Below are 24,835 nucleotides of genomic sequence, written 5' to 3'. Positions count from 1 at the left end.
GACATTTCTTTGAGACATCTTGATACCGCTCTGACGAAAAAATTTCCGCTTGCAATTTGGAATGTTGCACTTCATTGTATTCATGAAAATACATACTAGAAATAATGTTCTAAGCATAAACATAAAAGCTGTAAGAAAAAAAAAGACAAATCTTGCGTATCCAACGATTTTTTTAAAAAATTAACTAATTTTCCATACAAAATGCTCGAAATCTCAGAACTAGTGTAGATGTGTTAGTGCAAAGTGTATATGACAGCTCGCATTGTCATATACCTGGTATATATCAATTTACTTTGGGCGAACACACACCGCATGGCGAGTGTTGTGTTGTTTAAGAATGTGTGTCTTTTGGTCTGCGCTGCGGTTTATGCCACCTCTGCCTCCAGGTACTGCATTTTGGCTAATTCACTCAGCAACAAGGAACGAACGAAGGTCTGAACCTCTCGACCGGTATCCGTATAGCAACTGCTCACTGTTTTAGTGAGCCAAGCAGGAGGTAAACATACACATGCCAGAAATACAGTCTGCATTAGTCCTAGCTCTAATGATTTGACATCCCAGCTAGCATTTTCATATGTATAAAACCCGATTTAATCCACCTAGTGGTGAAAGGAACCTTTGTTATACGGTCTTACTTGCTATTTGAGATAGAAATCGACACGTCTTCGGTTATCGTTGCGTGGTGCGTTGGTTTTCATTAAATTTTTGGAAATTTAATAAGTTTACAAAATTTGAACAAAATAGCAGCACCTATAAATTTTGATAGATCCTTTTTTCATGAAATTACTGAGTAAGGGTAAGCTGGTTGTTTCTAATTTGAGTAAGTGCAAGTAAAAGCAAGTTATAAGAGGAAATATTATTCTTTAACATATACATTGCGTAGTAAAAGTCTAGTTCATAGGTTTTTGAACTACGCATAAATTTCTGTAACGCCATTATTTTTGATTGACATCAATAAAGTTTTCTTGAATAAATTTCATCAATATCTATTAACCTTCGATTACTCACGCTGTTGCATTTTGTACAACACGTGTAGGTTTTTGAATGCCATATTGTTATAAAGTTACAAATCTCTGCTTAACTAACGTATGTTCTTCAATTACCTTGTTATGAGCAAAATGTCATAATTATGCATTAATACTTTAAATTGTTGGGCAAATAGATCAGCATAAACTGACATCACAGAAACGAAGCAGTCAGCATGTGAGTTGTACCGCGATTGGCCCTGGAAGTTTCTCTCGTTTCTTCATATGTAAAAATGGTGTCTGTATGCAGCAACATAATTAGCAAATATAAAATGTTTAAAATGTATCTGTTGGTAGTCGAGTCATTCGGGGTCAACATTAAGGCTTTTTTTAATCAAAGTTCTACAGTACCTAAACAAACAAACATAGAGGTATACTATATTAATCAAAGTTGTGTATTTTTACTATTTATACAATTTTGTAATACATGAAAAAGGAATGCAACAATTACAAAAAGAGCTAAAATAGAAAAAACTGATCTTACAAATTCATATACAATGAATAAGATTTTTCTCTCTTCGCTTAATAGATAGAAGGTTACTGTATTCAACAAAATTTCTTGTAATAATATGTTCTAAAACTTTGCAGAACACATCAATGTGTTATATTGAAACTGAAGAAAAATAATTTTTTTATTTCACTTATAGGGGGATTAATCAAAATTTAAATTGCACCAGACGATAGAACTTTCAATTTCAAGAAATTCTTCCGAAGGTTCCATAAACCTAAAACCAAGTTTTCCCAGTCAAAATTCTAATGCGCATGTCTTTTTGGCTTTGGACCATTGTGCGCACGAGTAACCGAATTACAAAAGTCGGCGCGAGTGTTGGAGGGTTAATATCTTTTGATCGGCAAAACCGATTCTTCTGAAATTTTGCAGATATATTTGTAGCATTAAAATCTCTAATTTGATGCCAAAATAATTCAAACTAGATAAATCATCTTAGATGAAATCGTTATAAATTATTGTAAATTTTAATGTGTTGTATTCAATTGATCATAACTCTCAAATTAAACGTCCAATCAAAAAACAAATCAATAGTGATCTATTAGGTTATGTTACCTGTCAAATGAGACTAATAGCGTCTAAATCGCTTTAGTCATTTCTAAGAAACAGGCGATAATTATTACCTTGTCAAAACAGGTTTTTTAAGCATAACTTTTAAACTGATTGTTTGTTTTCAATAAAATTTATCCGAAAAATTTAGTGTTAACAAGAGCTTTCATTCGATACCAAGATCGTTGAAATCGGTCATTTGGGTACGGAGAAAATCGTGTCACGTAATTTTTACTTTTTTACTTATAACTTTTAAACGAAATGTCGGACCTCGAAACAATTCAATAGTGATATACTAGGCAATAATACCTTTCAAACAAAAGTAATAGCGAACAAATCGGTTCAGCCATCTCCGAGAAACAGGCGATAGAAAAGTTGCGCTCCGCACATACATACACACATACACACACACACACACACACAGACATTGCTCAGTTCGTCGAACCCTGTCGATTGGTATATGTGGCTCGGCCCTCCGGGCCTCGGATCAATTTCGTGTTTTTCGACCAATTCCTAAACCTTTGTTATAATATAACAAAGGTAAAAAAGATAAAAATCAGCATTACGTACAGATATACATGCTAATAAATCATATTTGATGCGCAAAAGTGGCATATTCATACTATTTTGGAGGCGATATACGTGATTACGAATAATTTTGAGCGTTACGACTGCATAAGTATTTACATATACAATAATATCCGATTAAGCGCGACTCGCTCCGTACTACTATACGATTTTGTGCTGAAAATCGTATGTATGTCAGTCATTACCACTATATACGATTTAAAATCAAATTGGTCCCACTTTATCCAGCTTTAGTTACGATTTCGAATTTGTTAGGAGATATTTACGATAATTTTCGTACATTGATATACGAGTTGGTGCTAGCTGGGATAAAGGAATACTTCATCGAGTAAAATATGTTATCAATATAACGAACATAGGCCTATGTCACCCTTTCGTACAACTATTAGGGCTGTATACCTTGTAGTTTTTATGCCATATGAAGATATAAAAATAAGCTCACTAAGTTTTGATTTTTTTTACGTTTAATTTCAACTTTTTTTGCAATCAAAGGGAAATTATTTTCCCGGGCCAACCTTAAGCTTAACCGCTCTATTGTGTTGTTTTTGTATATTGCTTTTTTTTTAAAAGACAATATATTTTTGACAAGAGTTTTAGGGAAAAAAACTATTTTCCTATATTAGTACCAACAATTTGGTTTCAAAAATTCCAACCTCCACTTGTTTTTCAATTTTTAACATAAGAATTGCTCATTATCGCGAAGTGTTCCGTATCAAATTCTGAGATACTGCGAGTTTTAAGCAAGCAACTCACAATTTATCATGTAAAAACTAGAGCAAATTTTGTTTTCTTGAAGCAACGAGTCTCTATGCTCTGGGAAACATGATTTAAACATGGAATTTAAAAGATAAAATAGTTCTCATTGAAAAAAAAAATGTAAATTTAGTTTTCAGATCGAATTTTTAAATCCAAGGAAGCATTGCGATTTATTTTCCGTTATTCGCGCCACCTTTGATTTAGATTTAGCAGGCTTGCTGAAATAGGACAAAATCTACTCGAATACTAACGCCGCTTGGTGACAAACTTATGAAACTTTGTCCACCGATCGAAAGATCTCGGTCTACTGATCTTGAGACACACCGAGATGAAGTTAACATTCCACATGCGTTAATACAAAATCCGACAGCGCAAATAACCGTGGGTTAAAACGCTCTGCAGACGATGCGACAAACGACAAAAGATTCGCCCGTATATAGGCAATTCGTGTTCGTCGCCTTGCAGCTCCGTGTGCATGAATAGGCAGGGAATCAAAATTCACGAACGCACAAGAGATAAAGATATTGACCCTACTTCAAAATGTTGCGACATTGTATGATGAAAGTTTGTCACTATTGCATGGAAGTTAGGACAAAGACAAGTTATCGTAGCTGTTTATCGTGGATACAGATGTTTCATGACAACTATGTTGTTGCCTGCAATAAAGATACACTGCTGTATGCAATACATATTGTACGCAACAAAAGCAATTCTAATCATGTCACACTGTGTCGGCAGCGACAGTGTTTGGTAGTTACCAAGGTAACGTTTGTAATTTTTGTACACCAGACTTTAGGTCAAAGCAAACCCATTTTTTTTCCTTAAGGTTTTTGCTGTTTGTCCCTCTTATTGTTAAGTTAAGTTGCTGATAAAGTATTGCCTCCAGCCGACTGACGACAAAGACATATTTTATTGTATACCTGCATCACCAACAACAAGCGCTTGCGAGAGTGAGTGTGTATCAAAATATATTCTCATCGAAAGCTGTCCAGCTTCCTGGTGTGAATGGATATTCATTTGTCCCCCCATATTGAAGGGATATTACCAACTTAATTCCATTTTATCAATATTTTATCAATCAACAGGAATGAGTGTAAATTTAAGTACGGTTGTATACAACCGTACTATTTGTACTATGGAAACATCATCGTCGCTAAAGCAAATCAGCACTACTTATTCCGACCAATCACAGAGCGTGGATTTTTAGTTACACATTTATTGATTATTTAAAAGTTTGTTAGGGAAACATATAGTCTTCTGTACTGTAATGTCTTCTTAGAAAAATTTCCAATTGATTGATTTCAATTGGAATCTATCTAGAATCTATCTAGGGATGACTGAGTTCTAAGCGTGCAAACTATAACCACTTTTCGTTCCATGTTCCCTTTTCATTTTTCTAAAGTGCACCCCAATATAGAAATAGAAGACGTAGTCCTACGTCAAAAAAAATAATTTTTTAGTCTTCAAACTCCTATGCCCGCTTAAAGCGAAGACACAAATCACACGCACAAGAATTGCCTATATGCGGGCGAGTCGGTCAGTTTAAAGGGCTAAAAGCTTTTTACTGGTTGGAATGATATTTGCTGCAAACTCGGGTTTGAGCTTGCTTGAAACCGACCGAAACTTAGTCTCAACTCTTAAGCTTAATTTTTACTTTTACCATCGAACCAGCAAACGAGAAAAAATGATTAAGCTTTGTTTGATCGATGTTTGCATGTGAACAGCACAGGTGTACTGTACAGTAGCTAAGCTTTAATCTTTAAGCTTTGCTTGATCGATGGGGTAAAGTGCGGCTATTCGGTTGTTTCGAGATCAATTTCTCGATCGGAATTTTGTCTTAATGCTATTAGACCAACCACGTGTTTTTGTCTTGACCTTGAAATGAGGTATGGTAAATTTTCCATTAGTTATGTGCGGATTATTTTGAGTGTACGATAATTAACCTTTGACCTAGGACAGGACATGACAAGTGATTTCTTCTTATTCTTGTTTTTGTTTTGGCGATTACCTTTCAAAATTTACTACGGCAAGCGAAAAGAGTTTCCAAGAATGCAGCTGCAGTTTATGATAGTAGCCACTTGTCCTAGTTGATCACTTATTACACAAAAATAGATTCAATCTGATCGAATATTACGTACATTTCGATTGAGTTTGTTTTATGTTAACACGCCACGATAAACAAACTCTTAAAAACCTAGTAAAGTGAAAAACTTGATTATTTCAGGGTTTACTGTGGTTTCCAGCAACACTTTTGCGCTTCCCTTGTGAATTTTTGTTTCTACAGTTGCACGCATGAAATCAGCCAATCAGGAAGCTGGCTCTTTTTTGCCAGCAAATTGGCTCTTTTGCGATACAACGTGTCATGTCCCGTCCTAGCCTTTGACCCACCCCATCGGCAGGCAACCATGTTTTCGCCGCCAACATCTCGTGTGTGCGAAAATGAGATAGCATGTCAGCACTGCGTTTCACTCAACTGCCAGCTGTCTGATTTGGGCCCGCTGTCAAATTTTGAGCCCAGGACATGCTGTCGCTGACGTTCACTGCAGCTCTATGTAGAGATGTCGATGGGGTGCTTTGACCAATTTGATATCTGTGTTAGTAAAGTGCGTCAGAAAAAGGGACAAAACTTCATCGGCTCGACGATTTTTACGTACGACGTCCTAGGTCAGTTTGATAGCTGTAGTAAAGGGTGTCCCACATCAAATTGCACCACGGAAGAAACGCTGTAGAAAATTACCTAATTGACCGATCCTTTTCAAACTTTCAGACAACAAAATATAACCCCACCCAGTTTTTGGCATATTTGTATCATTCAACTTCAATACCATAACCGAATGGTCGCAGCTTACGCTTAACTCCACTCAAAAAGTTTTGTACAACCTAGCTGCAGATTAATCTGTACGGAAATCCACTTTTTCTTCATGCCATCCTCAGACTTGACCTCCTTGGGATGCTTCCGTAGTGCCTGCTTCATAATAGCCTAGTATTTTTAGATGGGCCTTAGTTCCGGTGCATTGGAGGCGTTCATGTCCTTGGGTACGAAAGTGACTCCGTTGGCTTCGTATCACTACAACACATCCTTTGAATATTGGCACGAAGGTAGATCTGGCCAGAAGATCATAGGGCCCTCGTGTTGCTTCGACTTCGACAGAGGAAGCAGACGTTTCTGTGGACACTCCTTGAGGTAGATCTGCCCGTTTACAGTCCCGGTAGTCATGAACGGCGCACTCCGTTTGCCACATGATGTATTTCTTGGCCAAATAATGTATTTCTTGGCAAACTATGACAGTTTCTGCATTCTTACTTCCTCCGGAACATCAAACTAGCGCTGGACGGTAAAGTACAGTAGCCACGGAAGCTGCTGGAAGTCCGCCTTGACTAAGTCTCGTCATTCATGATGAGAGAGTTGAGGATTTTACAGGTGCTTGCGCAAAATAAATTCACGACGTTGCTTTTCGGGTAACGCCATTTTTTTCAATTTTCGAAAAACTGACTGCGATAAAAATAGAGTGTTAACGATACACTCTAAACTACTTCTACTCAAATTTGCAAGAGAAAATATCCAATGAGTAATTTTCTACAGCGTTTCTTCTGCTGTGCAATTTGATGTGGGACATCCTTTATTCGGTTGTAACATAATTCTATATGTATGCCCATGTTGCCATTTCATTTGAAAATGAGTGAAAAGAGAATGTATGGTGTAGTGGCAAGGGTCTGCTACTGATAAAATGGGATCGAATTGGTATATTGGGGGTATAATGGTACGTTGGGGATAACGTGTTCAACGTGAGAGAAGGATTAGTAATAAACATAATTCTTGATTTCTGGAAGGTAACAGGATAGCAGTAGTTTTATTCTTGATTTTGTTAAATTGTTTCCAGATGACACATTCTCGCCAGGGGAACTATAATGTTTTCTCGTGATTTGGTTTAAATATCTTTATGCAAAAAAAGCAAAGCCATGGGTATAAACGTTCTTAAGAACTTAAGAACCTTCTCTATTCTATCGATAGGCTTCGCAGTCGGTTATTAGAGTACAGGAAAATTACGGGGCTAGTGCAAAGATCCTATTGACTCTATAGAACGGCACCGCCGTTACGAAACCTGGAAATTAAATAAAAACAAAACTTATCCATTTTAATTCTACTATGTATATTTTATTCTTGACAGATGCGTATTTCGTCTACGACTTGCAGACTTCCTCAGTTCGAAAACAGACACTGAGGAAGCCTGCAAGAATAAAATATACATACCTAGTAGAATTAAATTGGATAAGTTTTCTTTTTATTTAATTTCCAGGATACGACGACTGGTTTGTTAGACCAGCATTGTACACCGGAGCTAACTGGGCGGGCGTGCATTATGGCTCAAAAGTGCGTGATTTGAACCTACAAATCCTATGCATTCTATGATCTTTATGAGCAATGATGAGAAATGCATAAACTGAAGGAGAAGTTACTTCGTTTATGTGCTCTAAATATTCACAAATTTATTCTAGATTATAGGATCACAAAATTCAGCTGGGTACATTTTTTGTGCCACCTTTTGAAACTAGTAGCATGAATCTTGTTCGTTATTTAACATGCAGTTCTGTATTATTTATTGAATGTTGACTATGCAAAGCGTTGGTAGTTTCACAGACCTATAACGCTATTTCAAGGGTAGTCACTGAAACTGCGTGGCAACTACAGCTTGATTTATTGGGTAATAATTGGAAAACTAGAAGTTAGACCGTCTTGAACCAGGAACCCAGATTTGATGCAGGGCGAAGTGTGTTCTATCATTCAAAATATTCAAAGAGTGGAAGTCAAAGATTGTTGTAGATGTATTGATTGTATACGTTTATGTCTTGAGACACAGACCCTTCTACTTTTTTATTTTTAAAATCTATTCTTTTAGAGAAAATTTTTTGCCAAAGCGTTTTCAATTATTTCTCAGTTATGAACCGATAATTTGATTTTCCTAGAGCGAAGATTTTTGTATTAAAATCTAAGTAAATTTTCTTATCAATCAAGAAAAATAATATTTGGGAAAAATTTACGATGTTGAAAAACTCCAAACAAAAGTCTGAAAAACTATGTCATAGAAAAATTTCAACATATTTTTTCCTATTTTGTTCGATTTTTGATTTTTTTCTTATTTTATTCGATTTTTGAGGGCCTCCGAAATAAAGAATCAAATCTAAAATAGTTCAAGCGTTACAAAATATTGGTGAATTATAAGGACCTAGTTAGAGCTCATTAGGGCTCAGCATGCATGGCAAACTACGAACTGCGAATCTAATTAACATGCTTCTGTAATAATCTAATTTTCACTTTGATGATTTGTACTACCCTAAGGATATTATTCACAGCTTTAATTTCATAGCTTTCTTCAACCAGTCCATTTGCCTATTGTGAAGACTATTGTGTTAAAACGTTATCCAAATGTCGGGCTTCATTAATAAGTTAACACAAGGATAAGTATGTACTTATAGTGTTTAAACTATCGTCATCATCTCGTTTTGCTTTGCAATCCTTTCACCTGCCCTTGCCCGGTGTGGGCACAAGGCTAAGTAACGATTAAACGTAAATCCAGTGGTATGTATGTTTTCATAAAAATCAAGTTAGACTATTGTTTTACAAACGATGGATTTGTCCGTGTGCTGTTCTGTTTATAGGTTCGCTTTGTACAGTTTGCATGTAAACAAGCGATTTGCAATTATTTTCTCCTTCTACCTATTTGTTGCGCGACGTTGCACAAATTACTTCAAGGCCGTTCGCTCCGCAGATCAACCGACAAAGCTTTAGGAAAGATGATGCACCATGCAGCAACGGCTCACGGTGCGGAGAAAACGACTGCATTGATACAATACTAATCATACTTTGAGCAGCTTTTCGACATGTCCGCTGGTGCTGCATTTATGAGCTACAGATCGTTACTCTCGTCGCCACCGCCGCCGCCGCCGCTACTAATCATAACGTTAAGCCCGAAACGTGTTTTCCACCGAAATAGAAACTCATTTCGCGAGTCCAAACATGCGATCCCTCGTGGGTGCATTCCAAGTGAGTTGTTATGCCGCTTCTTTCTTTTTAATATATAGAATAATTGATGTTCAGCCGGGCTTGACCAGCAATTGCTTACATTTCACTTTTCTTTTCATCGAGTTTTTGGTACTCATAGCAGGACTACACATAGTCGGAAAAATAGCTGAATTCCTAAGCGCTTCCGAAGCTCAGTAGTCAGTACCGTGGCGTTCGTGTGAAGTAATTTGTGATTCAAATACACCCGGACATGTGGTGCAGATTATGACATGCTTCCTAGTAATTTGTTGTTTGTTAAAGCATGCTGATGTTCACTCACCGAAGAGAAACGCCATTAATTTACTTACCTTTGGAATTAATTAAATATGTTAGGTCTGCATTGAAATGCTTGGTACGAGTAAGTGTCAGTTTTATAATACTTGGAAAATCTCATTTATTCTACAGATTCTGTGTATCGCCGAAAGCGTGACTCGTCATTCTCTAAACAATAACTACATACAGCTGAATAAAAGTAGTTTGAATAAATTAAAAGTAATCTCAATAAATTACAGTTAAAATTTGTTGAAAGCATAAGAAAGATACGTTTCGAAAGCAACTTACATACAAGGTAAACAATTAAATACATACTCTAAAACATATTCCTAACTGGCCTATCTACAACAAAATACGAAATCCCTAACTATCGCACCCATCGGTCTTGAAACTCCGCTCGGCAGAACCTCTTGGCAAGACCTCGACCCGGTTGGGCTGGGAAGAATCCAACGCACCTTACCGGGGTGGCGGCGGTCGTAGATTGGTGTCCAATTTGGTCACTTTCACCTTGGCTACTGGCACTGGTTTGGTTGTGCTCTTGCGATCGAGTGGTCCGTTCTTTTTGTTCATGATGGGACCGACAAACTTACCGTGGGGATTGAGAAATAGTTCTGGATTGAACTCACGATTCGGTCGATGCTGTTGTTGCTGCTGCTGCTGCTGCTGCAGCTGCTGTTGCTGTTGTTGCAATTGGTGTTGTTGTTGGTGGTGCTGCGAATGTTGCTGCAAGTGAGGATGGTGATGTTGTTGCTGTTGCTGGTGCTGCTGTTGCTGCTGCTGTGTTTGTTGTTGTTGTTGAGGTAAAACTTGTCGATTTTGACGGAGCGGTTCCCCCCAAGAAGCGTAGTTCATCGATGTCGAACCGAAAGTATCACTGCCACCCGTAGGTTTCATCTTGAAGTCTTTGATTGTTTTTGGGATTTTGATTTTGAAATTACTGCTGTCAAAGTTTGCGTTGTACTTGTAGTTATTTGCCTCCGAGGGCGAATGGTGGAAAGTCGGCATGTTAGAAGAGAAGATTTGCGCAGGACTTGCAACCGTCGGTAGGGACATCCAGTTGGAACCTTTCAGCTTGAGGGTAGGTTCCGGATGTTTCGAACTCAGCTGTTGTTGTTCGACCTGCGCTTGAGCTAAGCCACCCAGCATGTATCTGTAAAATGAAATGGGTTCTTCAATTAGTAAACAAAGCATTTAAGCAATTCAGTTAGTGAGTAATCATTTTTTGTTTATCTTAGTCCCGAATTCAGTTATTTTCTTAAAAACTTGAAGAACAATTTCGGTATTTTCTCGAACATCGCCTAATTTAAAAGCTCATAACTTTTAAACCAAGCATCGAAGAAGAAATATGCATTATGAAAATTAAAGCGAATATTTCTGCAATCCAGAAAGTATATTATCTGGAAAAGTTTGCCATAAAGAAAGTAGCTCAAAACTCCAATTTAACGTGTCAAAAACTATGTAATGGCAAAACAATTTAATTAAGATTAACAGATTAGTTCCAGAATCGTAGAGCTAAACATTGTGCTCTACAAGTTGAATACGAAAAACTTCGGGTACACAAAAAATACTCCTATTTATTCATTTTACTAGCTGTAACCCGCGTGCGTCGCCTCGCGTCTAATTCAGAGCGAATCGGAGGCGCGCTATGTAACGCTAACGCTGTGTAACTCTTGAATGCAATTTGGTACAATTGGTTTGAGTCTTTGCTGAATGTGGGACGAAAATATGGCACCCTATCAGGGGCCTGGTTTTGTTTACAGACAAGGCTTTTATATGTATAGATAGATAGATGAGTAACGATTTTTAAAAGTTAACTGAATTACTTAGACTAGGGCTCGGGGTACTTACCTCAACGTGTTGATGTCGATGTTGTAGGGATTGGTGATGGGAATACCGTTGATGATCTGGATCGGCGCATCGAGCGCTTCCGGTCCCAGCTTGTGGTCATCGGAGTGCTGCGGTGGACTCTTGGTACCGCCGAAGCTGATCGAAGCTCCAACGTTAGCCGAGCCGCCCTTGATGGAGGAGTATGCAGCGGCGGGTTTCAGGCTTTGGGTTTCTTTCACGTTCGTCAGTGAGTTGATGTCGTGGTAGGTTTGCTGATTGAAGTGCAGTTTCGTCTTCTGGGCTGGTATGTGTACGACGGATGGGTTTTGGAAATTACTGGGAGTCGTTTTCGTCGGTGTTGGTGGATCGTAGTGTGGTCCATGCAGATACGATTGTCCGACATCGATGGCGGATAAATCGGGTTTCACCTGTCCTTTCGTTCCCTTTACCGTCAGATCAACGCTGTTCCCCAACTGTTCTTGCAAGCTTTCAATTGCCAGTTTTAGGGGTTTACCAGCGGGATAGGTTTGTTTAGGGAACTTAATGTTCGTAACCGGTTTGTATGTACTTGAACTTGGTACAGTTTTCATCGGTTTATAGTGACTAGGTGTTGTTGGAAGATTAACTTTGATTGGTGTATTTAATTGGAATTTGTGCTTGGGATTGCTCTCGCTTAGCAACGCTGAAATATCCAGCTCATCAAAAGTCTTCTGTGTTTCGTCCGATTCATGCTCACGGGCTAAAATAGCTGGCAACCGACCTTCATCTTGTAGCTGCTTCATGTATTTCAAAACCGCGTTTTGAACGTGTCGAACATATTCTTGTTTGGTAATCTCCACTGGTCGACCATGTTTTGTAACGGGATCAACAATTCGGACGGAAGTATCGCTTCCCAAAGCGGAACTGTCTTTAAACTTGTAGGACGGATGTGCAATATTTGGACGAAAGTTGAGATTTCCAATATTTGGATTTATGTAATGATGCTGAACATCATCATCGAGATCTTCAACCGTTTCCTCGTGATGGTAGTTGTAGTGCTCGTGAGTCACTTCGGGTTCTTCAGTTTCTTTCTCCGAATAGTGGTAGTGAATTTCTTGCTTCAGTGGTGTTGGTGTTGGAGGTGGCGGAGTTGTAGTGGTAGGCTTTTGAGGCTTCTTTTTATTGTCCTCAATGTGGTAAAGTACGAAGTATTGTTTCTTGGAAGGTTCGCCACTCATGTCCATATCGGCAACTTGCTGTTCTTGTAGTTGTTGTGGCTGCTGTGGTTGCTGTTGAGGCGCTAATTTTAATACCATGCCTTGACCTGTCTGTTGCAATCCAGGAGGCAGATAAAACGCATTCTTTTTGGAAGCCTTGCTTGGATCATCCTCAAGTATAACTTCACCGTTAGCAAAGAAAAAATCTTCATCATCATCCGTAACCTCACCCCGTTTATCGCTGATTTGCGGTACTGCGTCTTGCTTTCCAAAGTGAATGGAAGGTTCGAAACCACTCTCCATATTATCGCTATCATCTCCTGATCGATGAGTGTTTCTGAAGATTGTAACGGTTTTGATTGGCTTTAGGGGTTTGGAAAACACTGGAGGTTTTCCTTTTTTCTTTTCACGCAGTATTCGTTCAGCGGCGTCACGTAGTTTCCCTTCCTTCAAGGCCGTCTCTGGGCTGATGAAAAATTCACCATCACGAGTGGACGCTGGAACCGTGTCCCAGTTGTACTTCATTGCGAAATCTTCAGCCAGTTGGGTGGAATAGTTTGAGCTGAAGTAGGACGCTTCTCCCGGGGTGACTCGGTATTCCGGCGGAATCTTGGATGGATCGTTTCCGAGGTTGATCTCGGTGCCGTTGGCAAATACGTAGTAGGTTGTAACCGCTGGATTGGTGTAGTACTCGGTTTTGGGTTCTTCCGATGGGGACGGCTTAAACTCCACGCTGGTCGTACGGTTTTGAAGGGATTGAGAATTCATTTCCATGAGGGACAGTTCGGTGGGCGTAGGTTTCATTATGATTTTGGTAGTGAGAGTTTTGAACGTTTGTTCCGACGGGTTGATAGTGCCGTACACTTTTGTCGACGGCGTAGGGTCACTGTACTTTGAGAACGATTTTGGTGCTTCGCTCATGTGCGTGAAATCAAAACTGTCAGGAGTGGGTGAGCTGGGATACTTCGGGGAGTATGTAGTCGGAGCCAGCGAAAATACTTTGGGATATTCCTGAGCGGGACTGAAGGTTTGTTGCGTGGATGATGGGATGTAGTTTGATACGGGCTCTGAGGTGGCAAATATTTTCTTATAAGTTAGACCGGTTTCTTCAACCTCTGGCATTTTTGTTGGAATGTATTTGGGAAAGTTGGACGAGGATGGCTTCTGGAAACCGTGACTGACGATTGAAATTTCCGGCGTGGGACTAGGTTTGATCTTGTACGGATCACTAACTGGAGCCTTCGATCGGTGATAAGCATTCTGCGAACTGGACGCTTCCTGGGTGGGGTACGTTGTAACTTTTGCATAGCTTGGTGATGGTGATGGATCTTCGAAGTATTTTTGCGGACGAGAAGTTGGTCCTATTTTCGTAATTTCTTGGTGATGTGATTCAAGAAAATGTTCCGGATAGTTTGGCCTATGCGGTTCTGGTTTTGCGTACACCTCGTGATGAGGTTTCGATTTCACATAGAAATTTTCTTCATGATGAGTGGGTTCCTTAGTGATTGGTTTTTGATTTCTCGGATTTTCGTCTAAATATGTTTTGACATGATGGTAGGGTTTATACGGTTCGGCAGTGGTCGAGATCTCTTTTGAAAATTTAAATTTAGCGGCTTCCTCTGGAGGATAACTCTTTGGAGGCTGATAGCGATAAGATTCTACTGAAGGGGCTACTTCAGGTTCGTATTTTGTTTGTGATTTCATCGATTCGTAAGGTTTCGTGTTGTAATATTTTTCGAAAGGGTCAGCTGTTGACGATTCTTTGTAGTACTTAAGTGGATAGCGCTCAATTGTGTGTCGAATTTTTTCTGGATAATTTTCCGTTGGGTGTTCAAGTTTTAAAGAGTGATCGTGACTTTTAATATGTTTCGGTTTGTAGTGGATATCTTCAGAAGGAATATGTTTCCGATGCTTCTTTTCGAAATAATTGTCGAAATCTTCATGATGTTGAGATTGGGATTTATGTCTACTGTAAATATCTGCGGGAGCTTTTATCTTATGAACATTCATCATGGAACTGGATCCTTGAGCATCGTTCGTAGGAAGGTGCTGAAATTCCTTGAAACTGCTTCCTGTGTCATGATGTGTGTTGTAACTGCTGAAGACAGGTTCGATAGGTTTAACTTTTTGTATGAAAAGTGTCGATGCAGCAGTATCCTGTTGCTTGACTGGTGTATGTTTTGGTGACTTGGGCAAATCTTTGGCCAGTTCCTTTCGGTAGGGACTAGTAGGTTCGGCTTCTGGCAACTCTAAGTCACTGAAAGGCGTTATTGTGTTCCCCGGAGGCTTAGTAGGTTTCGGCTTAATGTGCTTTGGGCGATAGTTATTTGGAAGTTGATGCGCTAGCAGTGATTGCGGCGGAGGAATCTTTGGTGGAACAGGTTTGCTATGGTGAGCCTGCGGGGGCTTCTTGCTGGGCCCAAAGTGATCGTATTTAATTGTGGTGTACTCAACGAAGGAGCTGGCTGGAGGCGTAGTTGAAGCTTTCGCTTTCGGTCCTTTCTTGTATTGGTCTCGCAGTCGTAGTGCCTGCTGGACAAAGTCCTGTGGCGATTGATCTTGGTCCGGTTCTTGGTCCGAGTTCCGATCGCTTGCGCCCCTGTCGTGGATGATGACCTCATCATCCGGAGAGACGTTGATAATATACTGGGATTGTTTACCATTTTCTAAAGAAATTGACAATTGAATTTGTTTATGTAATTATAGTAAGTAGGTATAGTAAGTAAGTATAGCGCGTAATAATTCAAGGTGACCAAAAATTTATTCAAACTTTTAATAATGATAATTATAATATTTACAATATCACATTAATTTAATGACGTATTATACGTCTGAATTAATGTGTGTGTAGGTATCTCCCTAAAAACTTTCCTAATTTTATTACATATTTGAAGAATAAAGTTATTAGGGGTATTCACGTTGCGCTTGCTATGTTGCGTATACGATGTATTCCGTGTATATACTGCCGCTATTCGCATAATAGTCCCAGTTTTTATGGAGATGGAACTGTTATGTGTATAGCAGCAGTACAAATACGCAATACACCGTATAAGCGACACATCCCTATTATTTTTATACATATAAAAATAACCATTCGCCTTAGATTTGAACAGACATTTGCAATTTATATGTGAAGAGAAATTCCGACAAATAATAATTATCAACTTCCGGACGAAGAAAAAAGATTCACACAGAGTCTCTGGCGTTTTTTCACGAACCGTGTGGAAAAAATCTGCATTAGATTCTTACAGAATGGCTTTCTTACAAAACCAGGATTCTTGTACAAGAATCCTACAAAAATCGTCGTAAAACCCACATTAATTTAAAAATTATAAAAATAAACCGTATACAAAAAGACTTGAATGCAAATTCGGTAAAGGAATCTCCAAATCTTCAAACCTGGAACGATTGGCCAGCTGACACTTGTTCGAGGGCAAATTTTTGCAAGGTTCTGCACTTCCTGATATATGTGAGCAACATGTGAGCAAACAAACTTTGCGCAATCTGGTTTAATGTTGCTTAAGATTATTCAGATAATCGAATTTACACTTAGTTCTAACCAAAAACACCACACCTACTCATGTGGCGCTCCCAGTGATCGGATATGCCAGCAGCGTTTTGCTGTTTGTGAGTAGTTCTGTTAGATCTATTTTCTGCAGTTCAAACAAACGTGGTTCCGAGATATTTATCTAGCAGGAGCAGTGCTGGGTATCACTAATTCGCAAATTCGCTAATCTGCTAACCGACCAATCGCGAAACGCTAATTTATAAAGTCAGGCTAGCTGAATAGGACACTGCCTCTAACTTCTGATAATAAATAACAGAAGTTGGCGCAAGTGTTTCATCATGTGCCATACGTGAGAGTATGCTTAAAACTATCAATGTTTCCCTGTTGAATACAACAGATGTCGTTACTTCGTAGCGCATAGTGTGCATTTTCGTAACAGCTGAATTTTGCGCGACAATAAATTTACTGAACACAACACCCTTACTCTCTCATGCATCTCAGTTTCTTTTGTGTTTATCGCTAATCACAATATAACGTTTGACACCTGAACCAATAAATAGTTGGTGAACATTGTTTTTATTTATTGCGTTCATGTTGCGAAATTTATTTTTTTCGAATTGAAATGTCGCTGAAAAGGGTTTTTCATAAAGCCCTATAAATGTACCTTTATAGGGCTTTAGCTTTTTAAGGCTCTCGGATGACTGGTAGTAAGATGCTATGGAAAGGTATAGGAAATGTTTGTTTTTTATCAAAATTAGGCAGAAATCATGAAAATTAAGTATAACAGAGTAATTGTACCTCAAATAAAATATGATTAGTGATTGTTTTTCAGGTAGGTAAACATAAATAACTGAGAAATTTCGATTTTACTACCACTAGAAAAGCGCCATCTCTTGAAAAGCAACGGTTCGTATGGTGTCCTATTGTTGCTGATGAAATTAATAAACTGTAAAGCATTTTATCCATTACTAGCTGTAACCCCCGCGCGTCACCTCGCGTCTAATTGAGAGCAAATTGGAGGTACGCTATGTAACGTTAACGCTATGTAACTCTATGAAGTGCAACTACGTTACTTTTGCTCGTCTTGAATGTAATCTGCTATGATTGGTTTAAGTCTTTGCTTAATGTGGGCGACTATTACCACGATAATACATATCGCGCCTCTCGTTTTGGTGACAGACATAATCCTCTTATATTTATGATGATGATGATAATAGGTCATGATCCAAGTTTTCAAAGCCGCATATGATACCATCGACCGGAAAGAGCTATGGAAAATCATGGACGAGAACAGCTTTCCCAGGAAGCTCATCAAACTGATTAAATCTACGATGGATGGTACACAGTGCTGTGTTCGGATTTCGGGTGGATTGTCAAGTTCATTCGAATCACACAGAGGGCTTCGCCAAGGTGATGGTCTTTCATGCCTGCTGTTCAACATAGCGCTACAAGGTGTTATGAACCGAGCGGATATCAACACGCGGGGCACGATATTCAACAAATCTAGTCAATTCGTCTGCTTTGCCGATGACATGGATATTATCGGCAGAACATCTGTGGCGGTGGCTGAACAGTACATCAGACTAAAGCGCGGAGCAGAAAAGATTGGGTTAAAGGTAAATACGTCTAAAACAAAGTACATGCTGGCCAGCGGAACCGAGGCCGAACGACACCGCTTGGGCAGTAGTATATTGATCGACGGCGATGAGTTTGAGGTACTCGATGAATTTGTCTACCTTGGCTTACTGGTAACGGCGGACAATGATACCAACCGTGAGATTCGGAGGCGTATTATCAGCGGAAGTCGTGCTTACTATGGGCTCCACAAGCAATTGCGGTCGAGTAGACTAAGTCCCCGTACAAAGTGTACTCTGTACAAGACGCTTATTAGACCGGTTGTTCTCTACGGGCATGAAACATAGACAATGCTCGAGGAGGACCTGCGAGTGCTCGGAGTTTTCGAACGACGAGTGCTAAGAACGATCTTCGGCGGCGTACAGGAGAACGGAGTATGGAGGCGGAGGATGAACCATGAACTCGCACAGCTCTATGGCGAACCCAGTATCCAGAAGGTAGCTAAAGCTGGACGGATACGATGGGCAGGGTATGTTGCAAGAATGCCGGATAACTACCCTGCAAAGATGGTGTTCGCCTCAAATCCGGTAGCAACAAGACGACCAGGAGCGCAGCGAGCAAGATGGTTAGACCAGGTGGAGCGAGATCTGGCGAAGAGTACTCGGTGTCCGAGGAATTGGAGAGCGGTAGCCCTCAACCGAGTTACATGGAGAGACTTTGTTCAACAGGCTTTGTCTTAGGACGGCAAGCCACCTAAGTAAGTGATCCAAGTCGGCAATTCGGCAGCTGTCAAAACTGTTGCATTATCTTTTAAGTGCTGTGGTACGAGTGATTAATAAGTGCAAGGAAACTCTCATCACTGCCGTTAAATGAAAACCAAATGTGGAAGTGGGACCCTTGATCGTCAATTTATCAAATTGAGTATCAAATACGATTTATTAGCATGTATATCTGTACGTAATGCTGATTTTTATCTTTTATATACATATGAAAATGCTAGCTGGGGTGGCACTGCATGAGAACTGTCGGAAAGGCGAGAAGATGTGGAGGATCTGTGGCGGCAAAGCCTATCAGAGCGGTGGAGCGACCAACGAGTTAGAAACGGGTTTCGTAGTGACGGGCAAAATGTAGGATCGCGTAATGGACTGGAAAGCGATCAACGAAAGGATGTGCATGTTGAGGATAAAAGACCGTTTCTTCAACTACACCATTATAAACGTGCATTGTCGAAGGTAGACCCGACGACGAGAAGGAAGCGTTATGCGCAGCTGGAGGCAACGTACAATAGCTGCTCACTCCGGGGCATGAAGATCGTCATTGGGGATATGAATGCCCAGGTCGACAGGGAAGCAATGTATAGACTAGAACTCGGGTGAACTAGACTTGTAAGGGCTACACACCTAAACCTGACATTGTGGTAGGAACGAGAGAGAGAGACTTTAACCACAAACGAGTGCGAAGTGGACGACAATAGCGTGCTGGCTTCCGATCGATCAGCTGAGGAATAATAGAGCCGCCGGAAAGCACCGTCTTTTTGCAGAACTCTACAAAAATGACCAAGAACCGCTTGCAACGGCACTTCACTGGATAATTTCCGGAATTTGGGAGGAGGACAAATAACCGGAGGGGTGGGTGGAAGGTATCTGTTCCATCTACAAAAAGGGCGATCGGCTAGATTGCTGTAATTACCGCGGCTTTAAGCTGGTCAACGCCGCCTACAAGGTGCTATCCCAGATTTTGTTGCATCGTCTATCCCCAATAGCAAGAGAATTCGTAGGGCAGTATCAGGCGGTCTCGTGCTACTACGCATCAAATTTTTACTCTCCAACAAATCCTCCAGAATCGGGTGTACATTCCCACGCATTATAATTTTGGTGGATTTCAGAGCAGCATACGATATAGTTAAACGCGAACAGCTATGGGTGATCAAAGCTACCCTGGAGCGATTACGTGCGTGTTTCGGAGACACTCTCGAGTACTTTCGAATCGCGCAGAGGGTTGCGGCAAGGGGCTGGACTGTCCTGTATGTTATTCAATATCGCTATTGAAGGTGTGAGTAGGCATCGAAACGAGAGGAACGATCTTCAGCAAGAGTACCAACTCCTAGCCTTCGCAGACGACGTGGACATCATTGCTAGAAATCGTGAGACAACGAAGGCATTCTATACCAGACCAAACTAAGAGGATAGGTTTACAAGTCAATGCGTCAAAAACCAAATATATGGTAGGAAGGGGCTCCAGAGAAAGCAACGTTTGCCTCCCACGGACAGTGACTATTGACGGCGATGAACTGAAAGTGGTTGATGAATTCGTATACTTGGGATCTCTGGTCACAGCCGACAATAATACGAGTAAGGAAATCCAACGACCATTCAAGCTGGGAATCGAGCCAACTGTTCACAAGATGCTGCAATCAAGGAGTCTACACCGCCGCACAAAGCTGATGATGTACAAAATGCTAATCAGACCGGTGGGCCTCTACGGACTTGAGGCAGCAACGGAAGACATACGTGGACTTGCCGTATTTGAACGAAAGAGGTTGCGGAGTATTTTTGGCGCAGCACAAACGGATAGCGGAGAGTGGCGTTGGCGTATGAACCACGTTGCAGAGTTGCATGCACCACTTGAAAATTCATAAACGTATAAAATTTAATAAGCATATCATTTATGCAATAGCAGTTGTAGCAAAAAGAAATGCAGTGCAAGTTATAGTTACAGCAAACACCCGGGCGATATCATAACAGATCAATGATACTGATCGCAGTGATGAGTCCATACAGGAAAAAAAGAGATTAAACGAAGCATTCCAGTTGAAAATCAAACCTACTTTTCCCTCTCCAAGACGCGTCGGTCAAGGAGCCTACGCCGCCGCACAAAGCTGACGATGTACAAAACGCTAATCAGACCGGTAGTGGACTTGAGACTGTAACTTTATTTGCGGAAGTCATATATGCATTTACCGTATTTGAACAAAAAGTGTTGCGGACTATTTTGGTGGCGTATAAACGGAAAGTGGAGAGTGGCGGATGCATATGAACCACGAGCTGCAGGCGCTTCTTGGAGAGATTCCCATCATGAACCTGGCGAAAGCCGGAGGATTACGGTGGGCCGGCCACGTAGCAAAGATGCCAGATGATCGTGTAGGGAAAGGTGTTCTTTTCAAGAACCCCACAGGCACGAGGAATAGAGGCCCAACGTGCTAGAATATGGTTCGACCAGGCTGAAACCGACTTGCGTGTATTGAGACATTCAACGAATTGGTGAAGAGTAGCCAGGGATCGAGTAAAATGAAAAGAAGTTTTTGATACCTACAGCAAGAAGCGCCCAGGCTCTATACTGCTAGAAGTGAGAAGCAAGTTTTGTTTAATAAAGTACAGTTTAATTTCTAAACAGAGCGTAAACTTTAACTAAAAAAAGTTTCAATAGTGTATAGCTTCCAAAGGCAGCTAGGCACATTACGAGTAATTCGTGTACTTCCTAGTTTGTGAAATAAATCATGTGAAAAATCATGTAAACTTCTGTACAGCAATTTACATGGACTTCAGGTGCATCAATGTGAAAATTGATAAAATATTCTGGGATCGCACGTAAACCTGTTAGTATAAGTGCAAGCTGCCAACAATTCGTGTAAATGTTAAATGGAAAGTGCAGTGGATGAGAATTACCTATGTTTTCACGTAAACTTGACGTGTCGAGTTTTTGAGTATGTGACAATGTGGCTAGAAATAAAGTCTGTTCCAGATAGTATTTGGCCTCTTTTTCCGCATTTAGTCGCTATAACTAGCGGTGTCTCTATTTTTGTGGTAAAAAACTTACGCATCGTTTCGATTTGGAAGGATTATTTACTTAGTCTTAAAAATTCATCAGGATGGATTTGAAAATTTATGAGCGTTGAAAATTTATCGAAGATGGAATGCGATAGACATGAAAATAATCTGCAAATTCACGTCGTAAATCCATTTCTGCAACAAATGTCGGATATCAGATTCTGTACGACCAAGTTCTGATTAAGTACGACAGATATATTTTGATGGACGATGAAACTTGTGTAAAAATGGACTTTGGACTAATCCCGGGTCAACGTAAGGCTATTTATTCTCAGATAAATTCGTTCGCAAGTTGATGATTTGGTAAATGCATCTGTAGTTGTCGAAAAGTTTTTATCACTGGAGCAACTATGAATGTTACAAAGAGAAGTGTCTTCAGAAGATATTTTCCATTTATTTGATCACAAGAAGGTACCCTGAAATTGTAGTTCGACTTAGTCAGCTGCCATTACAGGCGGAATACTGTAGAATGGTGTAAGAAAAATAATATTAGGTTTATTGAAAAATATATAAATCCACCAAATTGCTTAAATTTTCGCTTCATCGAAAAATATTGGTCATTGAAGAAGTGTGGCAAAACACAATCTGATGTGGAAAAGTGGTGGAAAAAGTTGGCTGATACGGTTGACAATGCCTCAGTGACAGTGCCTCAGAGAGGAAGAAAATGATAGAAGGTATAATATTCGAAAGTTTGTCAGAAAAGACGAATAATAATTTTTGTTGTATTCTTTCTTGCAAAACCTTGCAACAAAAATACATTTTTCAAATTTTGTGCTGAAATTGGAATTTTTTTGCGACCAAATTATAAATGGAACAGACTTTATTTCGCTTCGACTTTTCAATACAGCGGCAAAATGCCTTCGTTTTTAGCAACATGAAAGTTTGATTAGACATGAGTATAAATTAGCACATTCCTTAAAAGGACCACCCGCTTAATCAACTCACTAGTACGTATTGAAAGAAGCATATTTTTGAGAATACTTTTCAAAGGAATCTAAAAGAATCAAATTCCCAAAAATTAATATCATGACGCAAGAAATTTATTTCCGTTGTAATCTTATCATGGTCCACCTAACACATCAAATATAATTTATAATTTTGGATTTGTATTTTATCCTAATTCAAGATTTAGCAAATTTAAGTTTTCGGTCACCTTGAAATAGCTATAAAATATTTTGAAACAGTATTTAGTATACTTCACTTTGTTACTGTTAATATAATAGCTTGTTTGTTTTGTTAATGATAATCTCCGCTTTATGCGAATCAAGCTTCAATAAACACAGCTTCCTGTCAGACTACTTTCTATTGCCGCACATTGTTTTTCACGACGCTTGTCAGCTGGCTACTTACCAGTAGTTTTGGCGATGATACGATTCGATGTCCAGGGCGATATCTCAGAATCAGATGCTATTTGGTCAACATAGTAAACCTGTTCTGCTGGGCCGTCCTCGTCATACCGTTTGGGTCTGTGTTTATGTACGATGTGGCTGCCGCTGCCGCTGCCACTGCTACCGCTGCTCTTGCTGCTTTCGGCGACAATTCCACACAACAGGAACTTCCGGTAGGAAAAATTAGATAAGCAAAAAAGGCCACAAATTAAAATCGATGCACCATAAACACTTCAAATTGCACTAGTAGTATAAATAATCAGTATTTGTTGGCACTGAGTGTATTGCACTACACTCCCAATATTGTAAACACGATTTAAGAGTCCTTTTAAAAGTCCTTTGAAATTTCTGCTAATTTAGAATGATCACTTGTGAGTCACGAGTTCTGCTTAGAATGACACCCAAAAAGCACACTTACAGTTAAATATATCAATAGCACAGCGCGTTCAACAGCGGATACGAATTTCATTGTGTAAAACGCCCAGCCGGGTAACCGGATTAAAACGGACTGGTAGGACGGCACCTGAAGGCAGCTTTTATATATAGACTTGCAGGATGCGCTCGAGTGTGTCGAGGAGCGCGATGCTTCTGCGTGTTTGCTTCGCGCAGGGCGAAGACATCCCTCCGTGTGCGTGGGTGGAAAAGAGTGTGGAAAACAGAAAAGCGGCGAAAAAATAAACACCACTGTTGAACTTCAAGAGCAGAGTGCGGCTGATTGCTGTTGTTCGGCGGCGATTAGTAATTTGGCAGAAAAAAACTTAACAGCAAATGATACTAAATTTTGTACGACCAACGTATGGTACACGCACTTAATTGAAAACATTACACGCCCGATTTGTCGGCATGTCTCTAATTACTGGCAGCAAAACGGTAGTTTTTGCTATTGATTTAAAAATACTGTAGCGGTTCCCGAATGAAGGTTCGTCGAAATTATCAAGGGGTTCGAAAAACTTAGCAGTAATAGTGGACAATTTGATTCTCTCAATTAAAAGAAATTAAAAGGAATTTCGTTAGAATAATGAACAAGTATTTAACATAAGAGTATCGTGGAAAAATCATAAATGCATTGATGGATTTTTGGTTTCGTATGAGTGGCACTTTTGCTTTATTCAAACAGGTTTGCATGTACGCAAATGAGATAAAATCAATCTCCAGTATTTTTAGAATGCGTCCTCGAAGATGCTGTACAAGTTAATAATTTCATCTATCAAATTTGGCTGTTCACCTCGATTGTGTGCGTGAGAAAATTCTTACAACAAAACTAAAATAATAATTTGCAAATACTAACATATAATCAATGAAATAGTATCAATAGACAATAGAAATTAGACACGCTTAAGGGGTTACATTTCAAGAATCCCGCCAGCCGCTTCAGGATTAGAGTGGCCCAAGCGGGTTGAAGCCAACTTCTTTTCTTGTAACATCTTCCCTCTATTCGGCTAGTTTTTTCTCCTTTCTCTTTCGTGTTTCCTTTTTTCTGCCCACTATTTCCTCTTTCTGTTCTTCCCGTCTCGTTTTTTGCCCTTCCTTTCGTTTCGCCCATTTTCCTCTGTTCCGTTCTTCCTCCTACCTGCCATGCTTCTTCTTTTTCTGTAACATTTTGTATTTCTTGCCCATTTTATCTTCCCCTTTCTCCGTTTTTTAATGTTTGTCTCGTTTCCGTCTCTCGTTTTTCTATTCTCGTATTTTATCCTATTCTTTTCTTGCGTTTTTAACCCGTTTTCCGTTTTTTCTCCTTTTTGTCCCGTTTTTTA

At 39.7% G+C, this 24,835-nt stretch overlaps 1 protein-coding gene across 1 annotated transcript; it reads right to left on the bottom strand.

Moving 5' to 3' along the window:
• Nucleotides 1-10,216: 10,216 nt before the first annotated feature.
• LOC128739621 (uncharacterized) lies at nt 10,217-23,550 on the bottom strand. The gene is made up of 4 exons (XM_053835116.1): nt 23,500-23,550; nt 23,044-23,248; nt 11,609-15,449; nt 10,217-10,910 (listed from the first exon to the last, which is right to left on the bottom strand). The coding sequence occupies exons 1-4, from the start codon at nt 23,548-23,550 to the stop codon at nt 10,217-10,219; spliced, it is 4,791 nt and encodes a 1,596-aa protein (XP_053691091.1).
• Between the last annotated feature and the right edge of the window lie 1,285 nt (nt 23,551-24,835).

The sequence above is a fragment of the Sabethes cyaneus genome, chromosome 3 (genome assembly GCF_943734655.1).
Source record: "Sabethes cyaneus chromosome 3, idSabCyanKW18_F2, whole genome shotgun sequence".
NCBI classification, from domain to species: domain Eukaryota; kingdom Metazoa; phylum Arthropoda; class Insecta; order Diptera; family Culicidae; genus Sabethes; species Sabethes cyaneus.
The sequence above is the reverse complement of the archived record's forward strand: the minus strand, read 5'-3'. Positions and strand labels throughout refer to the sequence as shown.